This window comes from Hemiscyllium ocellatum, chromosome 17 (genome assembly GCF_020745735.1).
Source record: "Hemiscyllium ocellatum isolate sHemOce1 chromosome 17, sHemOce1.pat.X.cur, whole genome shotgun sequence".
In the NCBI taxonomy this organism is placed as follows: domain Eukaryota; kingdom Metazoa; phylum Chordata; class Chondrichthyes; order Orectolobiformes; family Hemiscylliidae; genus Hemiscyllium; species Hemiscyllium ocellatum.
Window position 1 is genome coordinate 328,020 of NC_083417.1, and position 22,337 is coordinate 350,356.

The following is a 22,337-nucleotide window of genomic DNA, read 5'->3' on the forward strand; positions in this document are numbered from 1 at the left end:
GGGAGTCCAAAACTAGAGGGCATAGGCTTAAGATGAGAGGGAAAATTTTAAAACAGATGAGATGGGCAACTTTTTAACGCAGAAGGTGATGTGTATATGAAACTAGCTGCCAAAGCAAGTGGTACAGGCAAATACAATTATGACATTTAAAAGACATTTGGATGGGAACATGGATTTAGAGAGACATGGGCCTCGTTCAGTTTTGGAAACCTGGTCAACTTGGATTAGTTGGCCTGAAGGGTCTGTTTCCATGCTGTACGACTCCATAATTTCTTCAATAATAAAGAACTGAATTCTGTAATCCTTCTTGATTACGTGCTGTAACAGAACAGCACCTCTTGCACTAGAATGTCCAGACTCTTCTGCATTCTTCATTTTCAATAGTTGTTCACTATTTAGATAATGCTCTACATTTTTGTTCTTCCTGCCAAAGTAAACCCCGATACATTTTCAAGTTAGCTTTTAGTCTGCACACTTCCTTTTCTGTGTGCTGCTGGAAAAGCACAGCTGGTCACACAACATTCAAGGAACAGGAGAATCGACATTTTGGGCACGAGCCCTTCATCAGGAATGAGGCTTGTGGGCTAAGGGGGCCAAGAGAAGGAGTTCGCTTGACTCACAAGCCTCATTCCTGATGAAGGGCTTATGTTCCTCAGATGCTGCCTGATCAGCTTTCCCTTCCAGCACCACATTCTTCGACTTTAATCTCCAGCACCTGCAGTCCTCACTTTCTCAAAATTGACACTGACTCAGCCACTCAAAATAAACTGATATTTCTGGACAAAAGAGCCTCTTGCCACAAACAGAGCAGTAGCTGTGACTAACACACATCGTTCTTTCAGGAATTATCACCCAATCACTTCTACCATTGACTGTTTATCTATTGTTCTTCTCTCTTTATACTGGTGTACTTCCCAGCCACTAGCTGACAATCTTTATTCCAGTGGTCCTTTCACTAGTTTTTCAGCTGACATTTTGACAAGACTTATCTCCTCAGCATTAATTTCAGCTGAGCCCTTTGTATGCAACTGGCAGAGACCGGAGGGATTATAAAAATCTCTGAACAACAAGAATTTAACCTAGTTCCTAAAGCAGCACCAAGTGGGAAATGCTTAATTACTTTTTAACCAATACATTTATTTTAATTCATGCCAACCATGAGCTCAGATGCTTCTTTAACTAGTATTGAGCGAGTGTAACTGCATGTGAATGAGACAAATACATGTCACACTCAAGTCTGGGTACAAATCAGCATAACCTGAAGTACAAACTATGGAACAAATATTCAGTTGGACAAAACATGACAGAATCTTACTGCAGAGATGGAAGCCACAAGATCTGTGGGGTTTCTTTTTAAAGCCACCTGATTCAAGGGATCTCAGAATTGTTACACCACAGTACAAGACCATGTTACCACTTATGTCCGCACCAGCTCTCCAAATGAGTTATTTAATGCCTCCTCCCATAAAGACTGCACATTCTTCCTGGTCTGATGTTAATCTAATAGCCTTGTAAATTGCTCAATTTACCAGACTCCGGTAGCAAATTGCAGATGTGCAGATGCACCTCTTGATGTGTGACAAAGTTTCTTACATCTTCATTACTTCTTTCAACAATTACCTTAGGACTTTGCTGTTGCATTCTCAATCCCTCTGAAATTGGTGAGTATCTCTTCCTATCTACTGTGTTTACATCCAAGTGCCAAAGGAATTGACTATAGAGACAGTTAATGCATTACCTTCAAATATTTTATAAATTCTGGAATTATTCCTCCAGACAGTAAGCTCACAAATATTACAGCATTCATTAAGAGGGAGTGTATTGAAGGTTCACCAGAATTGTTCCGAGGTGGTGAGACAGCCCCACAAAGAAAGATCAGGCAAACTGAGCCTGTAATCTGTAGAATTTCAAAGAATGAGGTTATTTAATGGAAACTTACAAAATTGTTAAAGCATAGATGAAGGCAAGATGCTACACCTGGTTACAGAGTCTTGTACTGGGGGAACGATGTAAAAATAAAGAAAATGTTATTTAGGACTTTCTTTTGGAAGTTGTGAAACTTCGGAATTCTCTGCCTCCGAGGCCTGTGGAAGACCATTCTTTGATTATGTTTTATATTTTGATTGATGGAGTTTTTGATTATCAATGGTATAAGAGGGCTGTGGGATGTGAAGGGCATTGAAAAGTTTGATCAGCTGGATGAATGATAGAGCAGACTTGATGGACTGAATGGCTGATTCCTGTTCCTATGATTTTGAATATCTGTCAAATTTTTCTCAACGAAACCATTCCCAACTTCTCCAAAATATCATGGTGGCTCAGTGGTTAGCACTGCCGCCTCACAGCATCAGGGAACCAGGTTCAATTCTAGCCTTGGGCGACTGTGTGAAGTTTGCACATTCTCCCCGTTTCTGTGTGGGTTTCCTCCCACAGTCCCAAGATGTGCAAGTTAAATGGATTGGTCAATGCTAATTTACCCATACTGTCCAAAAACATGTAGGCTTAATGGATCAGTGATGGGAGGGGCAGGGTTGCAGGAATGGTATAGGATAGGATAGGGTAAGTGTAAATTGGATACTCTTTGGAGAGTTGTTGTGGATTTGTTGGAACGAATGGCCTGTTCCCACACTAGGAATTCTATGGAAATCAAGCTCCTCATCCCTGGAACCATTCCTACAAACCTTTCTTACATTCACTCAAAAGCCTTCAAATTCTTCTTCAAGTGTGGTAGCTGGAACTGGTAGCTACTCCAGTTTCAATGCCTTATACAAATCTAAAGTAACTTCCTTGAAATGCTCCTTTAATACAATCTGGAATGTATGTTTTCCAAAACGCATTCACAACCTGCCCACTATCTTTAATGATTAATGCACATTTTCACTCAATGCCCCATTCTTTTGTATCCTCTTCACAATTGTATCCTTTAATGCCTCTCTATGTTCTTTCTGGCAAAACAAAGCACCCCACGATTGAGAACATGCAATCTTAAAGACCAAAGAAGGCTGTGTTAATATTCGCCCAAATAGTTAACTTCCATCAAGAAATCATGGTCAGATGTGTTTCTATATAATTTTAATTTGTTTCAGCAATGAGACTTATAAATGACTACACATAACTTTGTTAAGGAGTTAACTTTGTAAAGTTTGTAAGTACCTGATGTTTTGGACTTTCACTCAACACCATATAATGAAGAACATTTCACTATTTCATTTGTTTTAACATCCCTTACTTTACATTAGTACTTTCTGATCTTCTGAATTAGCTTCACCATTAAAGTATAAAGGAAAACGTGATTTTTTTCCAAACATTCAAACACAACAAACAAAAACAAACTTCGGTTAACTGATCATGCTGAAAAGCAAAAGGCTAGTGATAAGTAAATGACTGATTTAATGGAAATTTCACCAGTTAGGCAAGCATTGAGGCATAATCTAAAGACTCTCAATTTTTGGTCCCTGACTGCATATGCATCCTCTGTTTCATTGACAAAGTAGTAAAAAAAAATTCAAACTATCCTCTAACTTTAGTAAAAGTCATAAAATGACAATAATAAAACTTAAAAATGGTAGGATCTGTGGACAGTTGAAAACGTAAGGAACCAGTCAGGAATCAGTTAGAGGTGACATCAATGTCCAACACCCTTAACAGGCAATGACATGCAGCCTTTAAACTAACTAGAAATAAACTCTGCCGAGGAGGTATGTTTGTGGTTCAGTGGGAATGACTCTGCTCTACACCAAGAGACTCAGGTTCCAGTCCCACCTTCTCCAATGATGTGTAATAACGTCTCTGAACTGGTTAATCAAGAAAATAGGTTAAATAAAAATTAAACCCCACCCAGCAGGGCTCTTGTGGTACACTGGTACTGTCTATACATCTGGACCAACAGGCCCAGGGTCAAGCCCCACCTGCTCCAGAGATGTGAAATAGCAATGTCAAACAGATTGATTAGAAAATAAAAGAAAATCCCTGCCTAGTCTAAACCAATCACAATGTAATTGATTATGCTGTTGGCTGTGACTTAGAGTTAATAAACAGCACATCAGGTTTAAAAGTCAAATTATCTGCAGTTCAATTGGAAGTGGAAGACTCTCAAAACACTGGAGAGAGATCAGAGACCTATTGTAGACCTGCACCTTAAGCTGAGATGGAAAGCAAGAGTCATAGTATGCTCATAAGGTTACTGTCCTGCAGTAACAGGTAATATTTGTAACCCGTAAACTTTACCAGAATAACTGCACTACATTGTCTCTTGTTGCCTTACAGGTTAATAAATATACAAATTAATCATGAGATTCAAATACAAATTATAAGACAGAGCAGTCTCTGGGTCACTGGATTACTATTCTGGCAGCAATGCCATAAGGCCATCACATCCCACCAGAGTTGACAATTGAGAATAGACTAATGAGTGATAATTGGCCAGGTTTAATTTAAGCAACTTTCTGCAGATTACTACATTGCCAAGCAGATGTCATATCTCCAACCTCCCTTTCAAAATTACTGGAGAACTTGCTTCTGTCGTGCATTCAAGCTGTACATTCTTCATCACAACTCACATTGAAAAATGTTCTTAATTTACATTCCCACTCAAATTTTGCCAAGTTCACATATCTAGTTACTCATTCTGGTACAAATTGAAATTTTCTTAGTTTAGTTGATTAAAATTTCATAATTTATGCTACCACCATGAGATCTCCCTTGAAGAAAATGGCTAACATGCTCAAAAAGGCAAAATAAATGAATTGCTCTGATGATATTGGCCCTCTCTACACATACCTGTCTTGTGCTTAAAGCCCAAGGACGTTGACCACTGTGAGCAGTGTAATGGGGACCTGACTTTCACCCAAATATTCAAGTAAAAATAAATAACAAAATGCTGTTTGTAATGTGCAGCAGTCTACCTCAAAGTAAACTAGAGTGACCACAATTCCTAGAGATAAAGGCTCTCTTTCTTACCTTGCATTTGGACTAGAAATTCTGTTTTGATGCGCCTGGCAGCTTCACTCTCATTCTCATTTCTGGATCCACAGAGGGAATCAACTTCATCGATAAATATGATGGAGGGTTTGTGCTGTCGAGCCAACTCGAACAGATTTTTCACAAGTCTGAGGGAGAAAGGAAACATTACCACCCAAGGAGACTTGCATACTTCTTAGTAGCCTCAAAGAAAATTAACAAAGACGTCAGACTGGCAGTTCCTCTCAGTATCCATTCACTTCTTTGTTTCTCATAAGCTGACCCACTTTATAGACTCCTTGTAAAATGTGACATCCTTTACTGTGCTGCTACCTCTAGGAAGTAATTGCTGCTAAACGTTCTTCCAATTTTGGTGGAGGATGAGTGTCCAGATAACTGAGATTGTCCAGCATTTGCTGAGATTGAAGAGATGGTGATCCAGACTTTATGGCAGAAGCAGAGATGGGGAGTGAGCAGGTTGCAAGAGTTTGATACTTTTTCTGTTAAATGCAGAGCTCAACCTCATTGAGAATCTCATACCTAGAAGAAGTGCAACTAACCAAAGATGCTGCAGGAACCAATAGAAACAAATAACTCATTTTAATATCCTGAGATCTTTAACTTCTATTTTCAATTTGGTAGATTATCCTAAATATATCTCAAGCTTAGTAAAAGCATTTTTACCTAACACCTTGTCCAAGTTCACTTTTCATTGATTTCCACTTGTCCTCTAGTCCACATTCTGGAAGTTAACATTCACAGTTCATCACATTTATGAATGACCTTATATTTTAGAAACTTCCACAAATTACAACAGTCACAGTTTCTCACTTCAAATATTAATCTTCCATTAGCACCTTACTTCTACACTTACTCCACTATTTTAATTTTCATGTGCCTGCATTGTTCACTCCACATTTAGTTTTGGCATCGATTCTTAGCTGTCTCCGTTTCAGATTCTCAAGCAGAGACAGATATGGGGTCCAGCTGGTTGGCTTTTGTCACTTCAATAGGCACTAATCTCACGGATCTTCCAGGTATCCCCACATTGCACAGTCAGAGATGGGAAATGGAATCTTCTGTAAGCTCAATTATTGTTAAAACTTAGCATAGAGATGCCACTGTCTCTACTCAGACAGTCACAAAACTCAAATATTTGTGGTGTTACTTACTTCTCACTCTCTCCTAACCACTTGGACATCAGGTCAGATGAAGACACAGAGAAGAATGTGGAATTATTTGCCTCTGTTGCTACAGCTTTGGCCAGGTAGGACTTTCCTGTACCAGGTGGGCCAAAAAGCAAGATCCCACGCCAAGGAGTTCGTTTACCTATAAAAATGAGAAGAACAGAATATGAATTGGACCAATGATAGCAACTGTGACAAGATTAAACACAGATTCTACAAGTTTCAGGGACAGAAACATATTATGCAACCCATTCAACTATTGTTTTTTCAGTATGTTGGACTTTTCAGTACTTTGTTTCATTCCTTTTATCAGTTTTGGTTTGGAATTGTGAACTGTGATCTGAGAACTAAAAGGTGACCATGGGACTGTCAGCAGTCATCCGTTTAAGCAAACAATTGGTTTGTGAGACTCAACCTGGAAGTTAAACGCAGATTGGTTTTTGATCAAAGTATTCCACAACCAGAGTGAAACTGGAGAAATCCGTACGTTTAATCAGATAGCAGATGTTTGGCCATGAACAAGGTCAGAACCTGGGAACTGGTGCCAAAGGAAAGAAGCAGAGGTTTTGAACTGGAGGTTTCTGAAAGGTGGTGTTTGGCTGAAGATTTGGTAACTCCTCACCTAACCTCCTGATATCAGGATGATTCAGGAGAACAGTGAAAGTAATAGGGTGGTTGTTATGGGGGACTTTAACTTTCCAGATATTGACTGGGAAAGCTATAGCTCGAGTACGTTAGATGGGTCGGTGTTTGTCCAATGTGTGCAGGAGGGTTTCCTGACACAATATATAGACAGGCCAACAAGAGGTGAGGCCATACTGGATTTGGTTCTGGGTAACGAACCAGGCCAGGTGTTAGAATTGGAGGTAGGTGAGCACTTTGGGGACAGTGACCACAATTCGGTGACTTTTACTTTAGTGATGGAGGGGGATACGTGTGCACTGCAGGGCAAGAGTTATAGCTGGGGGTAGGGAAATTATGATGCGGTGAGGCATGACTTAGGATGCGTGGCTTGGAAAAGTAGGCTTCAAGGGAAGGGCGCAATCGATATGTGGAGCTTGTTCAAGGAGCAACAATTGAGTGTCCTTGATAAGTATGTACCTGTCAGGCAGGGAGGAAAGGATCATGTGAGGGAGCTGTGGTTTCATAAGGAATTGGAATCCCTTGTTAAAGGGAAGAGGGCGGCCTTTGTAAAGATGAGGCGTGAAGGTTCAATTGGGGCGGTTGAGAGTTATAAGGTAGCCAGGAAGCAACTAAAGAGAGAGCTAAGAGCAGCAAGGAGGGAACATGAAAAGTCCTTGGTTGGTAGGATTAGGGAAAACCCAAAGGCTTTCTATAGATATGTCAGGAACAAAAGAATGAGTAGGGTAGGAATAGGTCCAGTCAAGGATAGTAGTGGGAAGTTGCGTGTGGAGGCTGAAGAAATTGGGGAGACACTGAATGAATACTTTTCGTCAGCATTCACTCAGGAACAGGACATTGTTGCTGATGTGAATATTGAGTCACAATTAATTAGAACGGATGACTTTGAGGTATGTAGGGAAGAGGTGTTGGAAATTCTGGAAAGGGTGAAAATAGATAAGTCCCCTGGGCCTGATGGCATTTATCCTAGGATTCTCTGGGAAGCAAGGAAAGAGATTGCAGAGCCATTGGCCTCGATTTTTATGTCTTCGTTGTCTACAGGAATAGTGCCAGAAGACTGGAGGATAGCAAATGTGATACCCTTGTTCAAGAAGGGGAGTAGGGATAACCCTAGTAACTATAGGCCGGTGAGTCTCACTTCTGTTGTGGGCAAAGTCTTAGAGAGAATTGTAAGGGATAGGATTTATGAACATCTGGATAGGAATAATGTGATCAAGGATAGCCAGCATGGTTTTGTGAAGGGCAGGTCGTGCCTCACAAACCTTATTGAATTCTTTGAGAAGGTGACTAAGGAGATGGACGAGGGTAAAGCGGTAGATGTGGTGTATATGGATTTTAGTAAGGCATTTGATGAGGTTCCCCATAGTAGGCTACTGCAAAAAATACAGAGGTATGGCATTGAGGGTGAGTTGGAGGTTTGGATTAGGAATTGGCTGGCTGGAAGAAGACAGAGGGTAGTAGTTGATGGTAAAGGTTCATCTTGGAGTGCAGTTACCAGTGGTGTTCCACAAGGATCTGTTTTGGGACCATTGCTGTTTGTCATTTTTATAAATGACCTGGAAGAGGGGCTAGAAGGTTGGGTGAGCAAGTTTGCCGATGATACCAAAGTCGGTGGAGTTGTTGACAGTGAGGAAGGGTGTGGCAAGTTACAGTGGGATATAGATAAGCTGCAGAGCTGGGCAGAAAGGTAGTGTGAAGTGATTCACTTTGGTAAGAGTAATAAGAAGATGGGGTACTGGGCTAATGATCGGATACTTGGTAGTGCGGATGAGCAGAGGGATCTGGGTGTCCATGTACACAGATCTCTGAAAGTTGCCACCGTGGTAAATAGAGTTGTGAAGACGACATATGGCGTACTGGCTTTTATTGGTAAAGGAATTGAGTTCCGGAGTCCTGAGGTCATGATGCAGTTGTATAAAACTCTGATGCGGCCGCATCTGGAGTATTGTGTGCAGTTTTGGTCACCATACTATAGGAAGGATGTGGAGGCACTGGAATGGCTGCAGAGGTGGTTTACCAGGATGTTGCCTGGTATGGTATGAAGATCGTATGAGGAAAGGCTGAGGCACTTGGGGCTGTTTTCATTGGAGAAAAGAAGGTTTAGGTGTGACTTGATAGAGGTGTACAAGATGGTTAGGGGTTTAGATAGGGTTGACCATGAGAACCTTTTTCCACGTATGGAGTCAGCTATTACGAGGGGGCATAGCTTTAAATTAAGGGATGGTAGGTATAGGACAGATGTTAGGGGTAGATTCTTTACTCAGCGAGTCGTGAGTTCATGGAATGCCCTGCCAGTAGCAGTGGTGGACTCTCCCTCTTTATGGGCATTTAAATGGGCATTGGATAGGCATATGGAGGATAGTGGGCTAGGGTCGGCGCAACATCTAGGGCCGAAGGGCCTGTACTGCGCTGTATTTTTCTATGTTCTATCAGCAATCGAAAGTTCAGAGAATAGAAACTAAGTCATACAGATTACTGAAACTTCCTCATAGTGACCTTAAAAGGTGCACCTGATTGTGACCTTCAGAAAATCAACGGTATGCACTTATAGAACAATGCATTATTAAAAAAAAACACAAGTAATTTGTTAATTCTGGGGAAGAGTCATTGGAGCCAAAATGTTAACCTTAATTTTTCTTCACAAATGCTGCCAGACCTGCTGAGTTTTTCCAGAAAGTTGTGTTTTTATTAGTAATTTGGCCAAGTTTGTAGTTTTTAAAATCTCTTAACTATGTTCGGTGTCTGTCTTTTGAGACAACAGGGCTGATAACAAGAATTATTGGGTTTAAATTATAGACACTAATTAGATTACTTTGTCCTTTAATTTTGCCTGCTAAAGATACTGTATTCTTAATAAATTGTTAAGCCTTTTGTTTCAGCTATAAACCTGATGTCTGAAATCAATTATTCATAAGGACTAGGACTGATTATTCAAAAAGATGGTTAGGAACCTTTGGGGTCAATTTTGAATGTCTTTTAAGAAATATGCTGGATTTCTTTTGCTATAAGTCTGCCTTGCTCACAGAATGGTTAGTTTAAAGACAATAAACCAATTCCCGTTTGAACTTGTCAATTAAACTTGCCTCCACTGCATTCCTCATTGAAGCACAAGGTTTGTGAAAAATGTTTTCTTCACATCACCATTGTTGTTTTTAGTAATTACCTTAAATCCAGGTCCTCTCGTTCAAAATGCTTTCACTGTGGGATCAGCTTTTTCTCATCAACTCCATCCAGACCCTTCACGATTTTGAACACTTGGATCAAATCGCCTCTCAACCATAGCTTCTTCAAGAAAAACAGTTGCAACTTCTCCAGACTAATCTACCTAACCGAAATTCCTCAACCCAGGAAACATTCTTGTGTCTTTCCTGCACCCTCTCTAATATCTTACAGCCTTCCTAAACTGGTGCCCAGAACTGGATACAATACTCCTATCCAAGCCAAACCATTGTTCTGCGCAACTATGATAGGACATTTCATCTGTGCTCATATTTCTCATAACCCTCCGTAGTCTGTCCCTAATTAATATAGCAGTCCTTTAGAACATAGTAAAATACTGCACAGACCAGGCCCTTCAGCCCTTGATGTTTTGCCGACCTGTGAACTATCTAAGCCTACCCCCCTCCACTATCCCATCATCATCCAAGTGCCCATCCAAAGATTGTTTAAATCTCGCCCATGTGGCTGAGTTAACTACATCAGCATTCCAGATCTGTAACACACTCTGAGTAAAGAACCTGCCTCTTACATCTTAAATCTATCACCCCTCAATTTGTAGCTATGCCACCTCATACAAGCTGACAGCATCATCCCAGGAAAAAGACTTTCATTATCTAACCCTATCTAATCCTCTGATTATCTTTTATGTCTCTATCAAATCCCATCTTCGCCTTCTTCTCTCCAATGAGAACAGACCCAAGTCTCTCAGCCTTTCCTCAAAAGACCTTCCCTCCAGACCAGGCAACATTCTGGTAAATGTCCTCTGCACCTTTTCCAATGCTTCCACGTCCTTCCTGTAATGGAGCGACCAGAACTGTACACAATATTCCAAATGCAGCAACACTAGCGTTTTGTATAGTTGCAGCATGACATTACGGTTCTCGAACTCAATCCCTCTACCAATAAAACCTAACACACCGTTTGCCTTCTTAACAGCACTATCCACCTGGGTGGCAATTTTTAGGGATCTATGTACATGGACTCCAAGATCTCTCTGCACATCCACACTTTCAACAATCTTTCCATTGACCCAGTATTCTGTCTTCCTGTTATTCTTCCCAAAGTGAATAATCTCACATTTATCTGCATTGAACTCCATTTGCCACCTCTCAGCCCAATTCTGCAGTTTATCCAAGTCCCCCTGCAACATTCTTCCACACTGTCCACAACTCCACCGACTTTAGTGTCATCTACAAATTTACTAACCCATCCACCTATGCCAGCATCCAAGTCATTTATAAAAATGACAAACAGCAGTGGTCCCAAAACAGATCCTTGTGGCACACCATGAGTAACTGGACTCCAGGCTGAATATCTTCCATCAACCACCACTCGCTGCCTTCTTACTGCGAAATCACCCTCAATCTCATGCCTCTGCATTTTCTCCAACAGCCTAATACATGGAACCTTATCAAATGTTTATTTGACATTATCCAAAAAAAAACTCATCTCCTTTATGCACCTTATTATTCTTTATGACCTCTATATACTCTGATCCACTCCCTGCCAGTTTAGTTTAAGACATGTGAGCTAAGCTTCCCATAAGCACACTGGTTCTAGTCCTATTGACATGCAACCCTTTGCAATGGGCTCTTCCTATCCCAAAACTGGCCCCAATGTCTCAAGAATCTGAAGCCCTTCGTCCTGTACCATGCCTCAAATCATGCATTGATCCCCCTATTTCTCCTCTCACAATAATACCTCTTAGGACATTTAACAGTTTTCTGCACAGATTGCCAAACCTAATTATTTCTAATATTTCCCATTTTATATCAGATTCCATCTACAATATGTTGCTTTTCTTACAGACCTTCAACTCAGTCACCCTTAATCTCATATCCTTATGGATCCTCTTTAGATGCCTCAGTCATCCTTGAACCCCATATCTTTAACTTTTTGCTGTTGATCCTAAACGTAGCTCTACAAATCCCAGTGCTTACTAACCAACAAATGTTCCTCATTAGAAATCAAAAGAACTGCAGATACTGTAAATCAGAAACAAAAACAGAAATTGCTGGAAAAGCTCAGCAGGTCTGGCAGCATCTGTAGAGAGAAATTGGAGTTAGCGTTTCTAGGAGCTAGCTAGGCCAGCACTGATTGCCCATCTATAAATGCACAGAGGGCTCATATGTTAAGAGCTACCTACATTGCTGTGGGTCTGGAGTCACATGTAAGCCAGACCAGGTAAGGTTGACAGATGTGCTTCCATAAAGGATATTAGGGAATCATGAAACAATGGTTTCATAATCATTAGTTACTTAAGTCTAGATTTATACCGAATTCAAATTCACCATTTGTCATGGCAAGATTTTAATCCAGGTCGATAGAACATTACCTGGGATCTTGGATTAATAATCTCATGATAAAACCACAAGGCTATCGCCTTGTTAGAAATAAATCTCTTACAAGAAAAGCTGTGAAATATAAAAACATACCTGTGAATAGATGAGGGAACTTGATGGGTAAAATCACAGCTTCCTTCAAGGCCTCCTTTGCCACCTCCAAACCAGCCACATCATTCCATCGCACATTGGGCTTCTCCATCACAATAGCACCTATAATGGAACAAGAGTGTGACTGCTGACAACAAAGTTCCAAACACATCTACAGAAAGCTTCAAAGTCTTTTTGAAAAAATGAAGACATTGATAGCAAAAAACAAAACATTCATGAAATCCCAAAAGTGATAATAAGGACACCACTTCGACTGGGACAACACATTCATCCTAAGAGGAGCCAGAGACACGCACAAGAATTCCTTGAAGCATGGCATTCCAACCAAAACTTTACCAAGAAACGCATCGACTTATACCCGATTTACCACCCCAAGAAAAAGAATGGGAAATTACGCCATCGCATCGTGGAAACCTCAATGCCAGGTCATAACACCAGTGCTTCAACGGAGACTCTCTGATGGCGTTAAACAGTATGGTGGCAAAACATCTGAAAACATAGCTTCCAGCTCAGCAAGCAAACTTACACCCTTTGTTTCCCTTTCTACATGAGTTTAGGACAATAATCTTACACAATGAAGACAGAGGTAAGGCAGAATTCTTTGCTCAAAGAATGGCAAATCAAACATTCAAATTAGATAAATGTTTAACCAGTAAAGCAGAGAAGAATCATGGGGAGAAGGCAGAGAAGTGGAATTGAGGATTATTAGATCAGATGTGTTTGCACTGAATTGCAGAGCAGACTCAATGGGCTGAATGATTTACTTCTGCTCCTAAGTGTTCTGGTCTTCAAGTAATCCATCAGTGAAAAGAGAAACACTGCCTGAACATTGCTGGAAAACTATGAACCCACCTGCCATTGCCAATGTGCCTTGCCACAATCAGATTAAGGTTTTAAGCAGAAAATAAACCATTTCACAAGAGAAGCACAAAACAAAAAGACTAGAAGACAAGCCAAACATCTCCTTCAGAAAACTTGAGTAGTATGAAATGATTGAAAATTTAATGAACTCAATCTGAATCTATGAATTATGGTTTTTAATTCAAAAAGGACAGGGCAGTCAATATTTTACTCTGTAAATTAGGGAGACTGAATCTTGCATTACATGTTCATTTCAATATTCATAATTGTGCAATTTTTAAATTATTTTATATTTTATTTTAATTAACAGCCTATACTGTGCTATGACTTGCTCTATGAAGATTGTCATTAGCAGCTGCCACCAAAATAAAGTCTTAATTTAAAAACCGCATCTAATAGATGGTATTGAATATTATCTTCAGACTGCAAGTCCTGCCTGATATACCAGCAAAATAGGCTTTGTCCCTTAGGACACAGACAACATGAAATGATGTATAAAAATATTACAATCAATAATCAGGGCTAACAATTCAGTGTAGTACTGATGGAGTTCTATGGTATCAAGTGTGCTTTGTTTGGGATAGGTAAAGGATTTATCTGGCCTCTTGGCACTGTTTCAAAGAGCAGGTGCATTACCGCCATCGCCTGGCCAAAATGTATCGCTCATTCAAGACCACAAATTTTGAGATTAGATTACTTACAGTGTGGAAACAGGCCCTTCGGCCCAACAAGTCCACACCGACCCGCCGAAGCGCAACCACCCCATACCCCTACATTTACCCCTTACCTAACACTACGGACAATTTAGCATGGCCAATTCACCTGACCTGCACATCTTTGGACTGTGGGAGGAAACCAGAGCACCCGGAGGAAACCCACGCAGACACGGGGAGAACGTGCAAACTCCACACAGTCAGTCGCTTGAGTCGGGAATTGAACTCAGGTCTCAGGCGCTGTGAGACAGCAGTGCTAACCACTGTGCCACCGTGCCGCCCACAATGGATATGATGATCACACAAATGTTTGTGCGAGTTTGTCACCTGCAAATTGGCTACTGCTTTAAAATTACAACAATGATTCCAATTCAAAAGCAACTCTTGTTCTAAAATAGGACATTCTTTGCCATGAAAAGTGCTTTTTTATTTCATTTATTTTATAATGTGGGCATGACGGGCAAGGAGCAACATCCCTATCTGCTCTTGATATGAGTGGCTTGCTAGATTGGGGTCTGGAGTCACATGTAGGTCAGACCAAGCAAGTTGCCAGGAGATTAGCCTGGGCCTCCAGATTGTTACTTCAATGACGTTATCACTATGTCACTGCCTCTCCAACATACAAATGCATTTTTTAAATACAATTAAGTAGATGGGTGGGGTTGTAGAAAGGCTCTGTACCACTATTAATCTGATTTGACTGACAGTTTGATTTTCAGACATCTCAGGTTGGAGGAAGAATGACAGGTTGCTGCTGTAAGTTTGGATCTTAAATCAAACAAATTTGTACATGCTTGTAATTCCTCCTCAATACGCACTTCAAGGCTGGATTTGAAACTTCAGTCTGATTTGCACCTACTCTAAAGACTGTTGTGTTTCTGCACACAATTAAAATGACATCACCTGTCGCTGGGACAATGGTGGGCTAGTACTCCCGGTACTAATCAGGATGACAGTACTCCTCTGCCTTCAAATTTGGCAGAGGCACCAAATACATTGCTATCCTAGACCCCATGGTCCTCTTCATCAACACACTAAAAGCAACAAGAAACATGTCAAGTCTCATATGAATGCTTGCAACTTTGAGACTGACCCCTTTACTACCTCAGATTTTCATGCTGCTTGGCCAGCATCCAGTTCTGGATGAGCCATTTTCTTCAATCTCTGCCACAAATTGCATTCCCTTATTTCTGAATTTACTACTCACATCCATTACACCCTATTTGACCTTGAGCTTCTGGTTACATATTTTCTCTACAACCAAGACCATCATCACCAAAATATCACCCATCTGGAACCTGCCTCAACTTATCTGCTGCTGAAAGTCTCATCTATATTTTCCCAACGTGACTATGCAAAGTGCTCACTGATTGGTCTTCCCATTCATTAAGTCATCTGGAATTCTGCTGCCAATTTTATACCAAATGCTATTTGACTCTAATTTCATTGCTAACTGATCCACACTGGTTTCGAGTAAAGCAGTGCCTCCAAAACTCTCATCCATGTGTTAAAATCCCTGACATGCAGATCTAGTAGACTAACAGGCAGGTGTCTGGCGACATGAGAATGTGTTTCACTCACCCATCAGCTGCTCCTGCAGTTTCTTCTTCTCTGGATTTTCTTCTTCACTATCACTGTCACTCCTGGGAGAGGAATCAAAACATGAGAATTGCAGCAACATCAGACAGCAGTAATGCAGGAAAATGGCTAGGGTTGGGGAAAGAAAATGTCCATGTATAGCAGGCTCAACTAAAGAGAAAAACAGGAAACTGCTAAATATGAAAAGGTAATTAAGATAATATTAAAGAATCAGCAAACAGCAAAGAGGTACAGCATAAGATTGAAAAGGTTTAAAAGTATCATGTCTTCAATTTCATCCCACCACCTATCACACAATGAAAGCCAGCCCATGAAAACAAACCTTATTGTCCGTCACAGACACTTAGATTTTCATTCCCTTTTAACTTCTTCCATTAATCCCACACCCTCATGCAAAACATTCACCTGGACTTCCAATTTTAGTACCAGCTAATTCACTTCTAACTTGCAGTAACTCTCTCTCCACTCCTTATTCATCCCAATAATATACATCTATCTCACAACACCATATTGTTCTTGCCTACCCATTCCTCTCCAGCACCCGACCCATGAAAGTAATTGCCTGCCAACATCCCAATCCCAGTAATGCATGTGCCGATTCTCCATTAGCCATGAATATATCCACAATTCCAGTTTTTCTCCCAAATCAGGAGCCCTCATCCATACCCCTTGTCATTTTGTTGTGTTTCTTTCACTGGCTTCTTGCCGCGTTTGTCTTTGTTTTTTAAATATTCCTTCAGTTTTTCTGCACGGTCCAGGTACTGAACACACTTCGCTCGAATACTCTCCTTTGCCTTCTCTCCATGAGCCTCATCTGCAATAAAAACAGTGGAATATCTTGACTACAGTAACCCTAAGGTGGGGAACTGCCTCCAACATCCCAGAAGGGGAGACCTGATTACCAGTCAGCACAGAATGTTTCCTGCCTGTACTGGTGACAACATGAGGGTATAGTTCCACTACCCATTGACACCCTGTACCTGAGCACTTGCTGACATTTCACCAATCTAACCAATCTTGTACATACTCAGAAATCAGTCAATGGTGGTCAGCAGCAGGGGACATTCAATGATGATCAGGAGCAGGAACACCAACTGATTTCCCCTCTAATTAAGGAATCTGAACAGTGATCAGAAGCACTAACTGATTTTCCCTCTCTCTGGCCCAGGGGTCACTCAGTCGTGTTCAGGAGTAGTTCTGAACTTGGCTCCCTTTGATCCAAGAGTACTGAAGTCCAATACTGAGTCTCCAATGCCCAATCTGAGGTCCTCTAATTCAAAACAGGCCAAGTATTAGACTCAAAGCTTGTGATGAGCTTGTCTTATAACTTGTCTAAACTGGGCCAAATTTGGAACTCCGTTCCTACCAACACCTTGGGTGTACCTACACCAGATGAACTGCAGTTCAAGGCGGCAGCACACGATATTCCCAAAAAATATTTGGGGTTGGATACAAATGCTGGCCATGCCAGCTCTGCTCACATTTCCTGAAATATATCCAGAGAATGCAAGTTCAAATCCCACAATGGTCAATTGTGAATTTGAATTCAGTTAGAAAAAAAAAATTGGAAATAAAAAGCTGGTAATCCAACTGGTTCACTAATGTCCATGGAGAACTCTCACATTTAATAGCATGCAGGAAGTATTCCACTGCATGCTGATACAGCCTCAATGCCTCTTCATAGTTCTTTGCCTTGTCTTCTTCTGTGGCTTTAGTTACAAGGTCAATTGCTTTCTGAAACAGTTAAAAATAAGTTATATTAATGCATAGTTCACTCTCAAAAGGAAGAAATATCAAATCATCATCACTAACCACACCATTCTCACTCATTCTCGGCGAAGGGCTTATGCCTGAAATGCCAATTCTCCTACTCCTCGGATGCTATCTGACCTGCTGTGGTTTTCCAGCACCACACACTCAACTCTGATCTCCAGCATCTGCTGTTCTCACTTTCTCCCATTCTCACTTTCCTACCATGTTGGTTTATCAGCTGCTATGCGAACTTCCATTTTTTGAATGATTTTGCACCATGCAACACAGAATTTTGCAGCAGCCTAACTGATCTGAATACAGAACATAGAAAAATACAGCGCAGTACAGGCCCTTTGGCCCTCGATGTTGCGCCAATCCAAGCCCACCTAACCTACACTAGCCCACTATCCTCATATGCCTATCCAATGCCCGTTTAAATGCCCATAAAGAGGGAGAGTCCACCACTGTTACTGGCAGGGCATTCCATGAACTCATGACTCGCTGAGTAAAGAATCTACTCCGAACATCTGTCCTATACCTACCACCCCTTAATTTAAAGCTATGCCCCCTCGTAATATCTGACCCCATACGTGGAAAAAGGTTCTCTTGGTTAACACTATCTAAACCCCTAATCATCTTGTACACCTCTATCAAGTCACCCCTAAACCTTCTTCTCTCCAATGAAAACAGCCCCAAGTGCCTCAGCCTTTCCTCATATGATCTTCCTACCATACCAGGCAACATCCTGGTAAACCTCCTCTGCACCCATTCCAGTGCCTCCACATCCTTCCTATAGTAAGGTGACCAAAACTGCACACAATACTCCAGATGCGGCCGCACCAAAGTCTTATACAACTGCAAAACATGTCATATGGTTTTGCACCAATGTACTGGTATTGGTAGGCAGCAACAACCAAAAAATTCAAGTTTATATAAAGAACATCTACTGAACGAAAATGTCAGAAGAGGCTTCACAGGTGCATTATAAAATGGACATGACACTGAGCCACACATGACAACATTAGGTCAAATGGTTAATTATTTGGTCAGAGGTTTTAATGAGCGAAAAGAGGAAAATGAGGTGGAAGGATCCAGGAAGTAAATTTCAGGCTTGTGCAGTTAAACAACTGAAGGCACAACCACTAGTTGTGAAGCGGGAATAAGAGGACAGAGTTAGAAGTGCACACGTAATCTCAGAGGGTTGTAGAGTTGGAGGAGTATATAGAAGTAAGGAGGGAGTGAGACCATGCGGTCAACTAAAAACAAGGCCAAGAACTTCAAAATCAAGACATGACTTGTCGGAAGGAACAACAGTGATGGGGAATGGGACTTGCTGTTTGTGAAGGCAGAATTTGAATGAGGTCAAGATATTGGAAGGGAAACAAGGACAGTCCGATCTAACAAAGGTATGAAAGAGAGTAACGCCATATTTTCAATAAAGACCTAGGACTTGCCTACCCCTACATTCCAAACCAAGCATTATATGGAAAAGCAGTTTTATGCTTCATCTTGTCAAATTCTCCTAATCTCATCCAAATGCTCAAAATATTTTGATAAGAGGAGCCTGCATGAAAGAAATGGCAAATCCAATATTTTCAATACTGAGAAAATCACAACACTGTACTATACCAACACTGTACTTTCACTACACTACACCAATATTAATCCGTGTAGTGTGGTAAAGTTTATGTTTGATGGCAGACTTAAATATTCCATGAGAGGATCTTGCAGCATGGTTCAGGTGAGTGGCACTGAAGCCAAACCATCAGAATAAACAATGTAAAAGAGGAGATACTGGAAGGACTTTAACACCACGTTTTACTTAGCAAACTCTGATTACTGATCGGTAATGATAGCCCGTGAGCCATCATTAACAAACAGTTAAATCCTCTTAATATTTTAGACACACAAATATTCCTGTTATTAAATGCTCCATGTTCCTCTTATTTTAGCATTAAGAAAATATTCTGTCTTATCTCTTTGAACACACAGCACAGCACATATACTGATCTCCAACAGTTGGCTTTCCCCATTTACCACATCCCTTGCTAGATTTCTACTTTCACATTCACAACATATATGTTCAACTAAGTTTCATCTGCAAAGGCTGTCAGTTTAAATCCCCAGAAACTATTATATCCATCCCATCAGAGTACAATTTTAAAGTTCTTTCTACAGTGGAACATCCAGAAATGCACAAATTTCTGTGAGCAACATACAATGTATTGACACTTCGCAATATGAATTTCAAAAATAGATGCAGATGAAGGTTTTCTTTTTAAGATGAATGGTCAGAAATAATTTGGAGGAGTGACGTCAGAAAAATCATTTTCAAAAAGCATGCAATTCACTCAACTGTCTAGCAGGATGTGGGCGCTGGTTAGCTCAGTTGGTTGGATAACTGGTTTGTAAAGCAGAATTATGCCAACAGCACAGGCTCACTTCCTGTACCAGCTGAGGTTACCCTGAAGATCCAACTTCTCACTTGAGGTGGTGCCCCTCAGGTTAAACTACCAACAATCATCTCTCTCTCTCTAGTGTGAATGCAGCCCCCTCTGGAACTATGACAACTTTACTGGCAGGATGAATAAACCATCAGCTACGAGTTTAGCGTTGACTTTAGTTCAGATGAGATGTTTTCAGTTGAGTGTAGTCATCCTGGCAGATAGACTTTAGTTTGCGAAGTCTCCAAGCTGCAAGAGCTTGGTTTGGAATTTTTCAAGTTGTCAGTACTGAGAAAAAATTTATCAGAACTGAAAGGAGACAGACCAGCATGGCTTTGTGAGGGAAATCGCGCCACACAAATTTGATTAAGATTGAGGAACTAGCCAAAAAAATTGATGAGGGTGGAACAGTAGACTTTGTTTACTTGGACTTTCGTAAAACCTTTGACATGATGCCACATGGAAGACTAATTTGTAGTTAGATCACATGGCATTTAGGGCGAGCTTGCCAATTGGATATAAAATTGGCTTAGTTGCAGGAAACAGTAATGGTGGACAGTTGTTTTTTTTTGGGCGGAAGGTCAGTGACCAATGGTGTTCCACAGGAATCAGTGCTGGGTCCACTTTTGTTTGTTATTTAATTACTTAGAAGAGAATCTAAAAAGCATGGTTAGTAAGTTGGCAGATAACACCAAGGTTGATGGCATAGCAGACAGTGAAGGTTATCTAAGATTATACGGCTATCGTGATGATTTGGGGCAATGGGCTAAAGAGTGGCAGATGGACTCTACAGCTCTGAACTGGAAAGAAATTATAAAACAGACTCAACAGTTCCAAAAGAAAAACTGGGCAGAGTCAGTTAAGAAAAATTAAATGAGAGTTGCAGAAGAAGCGATTAAAGATGTGATACATTGCTGGGATTTTAATTTTTATAAAGGATGTTGCTGGGAAAGGAATTAAAATTCTGTCGTACGGCTTACATTTTTTTTGGAACTTTTATTTAAAGCTTGCTGCTTTCCTTCTTTTGTGTATTATACATTTTTTTTGTTAAAGAATGTCTACAGCTTTGTGTGAATATTTCAGTGACTGAGCACCACAATAACCGCTACAAATATTAAACATATGATCTGTCAAGACAGGATTCACTCTGTCACCCCTTTTAGATTAGATTACTTACAGATTAGATTAGATTACTTACAGTGGGGAAACAGGCCCTTCGGCTCAACAAGTCCACACCGACCCTCCCAACAGCAACCCACTCAGACCCATTCCTCTACATTTACCCCTGCCCCAACACTGCGGGCAAGTTAGCACGGCCAATTCACCTAATCTGCACATTTTTGGACTGTGGGAGGAAACTGGAGCATCCGGAGAAAACCCACGCAGACACGGGGAGAATGTGCTAACTCCACACAGAAAGTTGCCTGAGGCAGGAATTAAACCTGGGTCTCTGGCGCTGTGAGGCAGCAGCGCTAACCATTGTGCCATCATGCCGACCTTTTGTCCAATGTTACTATCAGCTGGGATCATACCAAGATTCCAATCAAGAATTACATACATACTGGATGGGAAAGTCTGCAAACATTAAAAAAAATTCACACACTCAATCTATTTTGCTACCTCATCCTCCATTTTGGAGATGGTTAAAGTTGACCATAGATGTTATTTTTTCGGGTAAAAAATGAGGTCTGTAGATGCTGGAGATCACACCTGAAATGTGTTGCTGGTTAAAGCACAGCAGGTTAGGCAGCATCCAAGGAATAGGAAATTCGACGTTTCGGGCATAAGCCCTTCATCAGGAATGAGGAGAGTGTGCCAGCATTCCCGATGAAGGGCTTATGCCCGAAACGTCGAATTTCCTGCTCAACTTATGCTGCCTGACCTGCTGTGCTTTTCCAGCACCACATTCTTGACTCCAAACTCACGCATCCGCAGTCCTCACTTTCTGCTAGTGTTGTTCATTTCCTACTATAATTGTGGCCACAATATTTCTGACTAGTATGTCAACACCTCCTGTATGCTTCCCCTTCTTTTCTATTATGTTGATATTCCAACATTTAGCCGCCTGGCAATATATTTCCAAGTCAGGATAGTGAGTGGTTTGAAAGGGTCCTTGCAGTGGTGGTATTCCATAAATCTGCTGCCCTTGCATTTCAAGCTGGTAGAGGTCACAGGTTAGGAAAATGCTTTAAGAACTTTTGGTGAGTTTCTGCACTCTATCTTGTAGATGCCATTCTGCATTAATGGAGGAGGGAGTAATGTTGAACATGATGGGATTGGTGCCAATCAAGAGGGCTGGTTGTTCTGGATATTGGATGTAAAACATTTATTAACTATTGTCAGATATCACACTTTAGAAAGGATGAGAAGGCTTTGGAGATAGTGCAGAGGACACATACCATTACGTTACTTGGGATGAACTTGAATTAGGTGGAAAAGACTGAAAAAGTGGAGACTGCTGTCCTCAGAAGCAGAAAGCATTTGAAATAACAAACGGTTTTGATAAGA

General features: G+C 40.9%; 1 protein-coding gene across 1 annotated transcript in view; it reads right to left on the reverse strand.

Moving 5' to 3' along the window:
* LOC132823840 (vacuolar protein sorting-associated protein 4A) overlaps positions 1 to 22,337 on the reverse strand; it is a 30,662-nt gene that overhangs the window by 5,691 nt on the left and 2,634 nt on the right. The window contains exons 2-7 of the mRNA XM_060837887.1: positions 17,256 to 17,367; positions 16,300 to 16,447; positions 15,616 to 15,677; positions 12,443 to 12,562; positions 6,132 to 6,288; positions 4,960 to 5,108 (exon numbers count right to left, since the gene is read on the reverse strand). Of these exons, the coding sequence (XP_060693870.1) occupies positions 4,960 to 5,108; positions 6,132 to 6,288; positions 12,443 to 12,562; positions 15,616 to 15,677; positions 16,300 to 16,447; positions 17,256 to 17,367 (748 nt within the window). The remainder of the gene's footprint in view (positions 1 to 4,959; positions 5,109 to 6,131; positions 6,289 to 12,442; positions 12,563 to 15,615; positions 15,678 to 16,299; positions 16,448 to 17,255; positions 17,368 to 22,337) is intronic.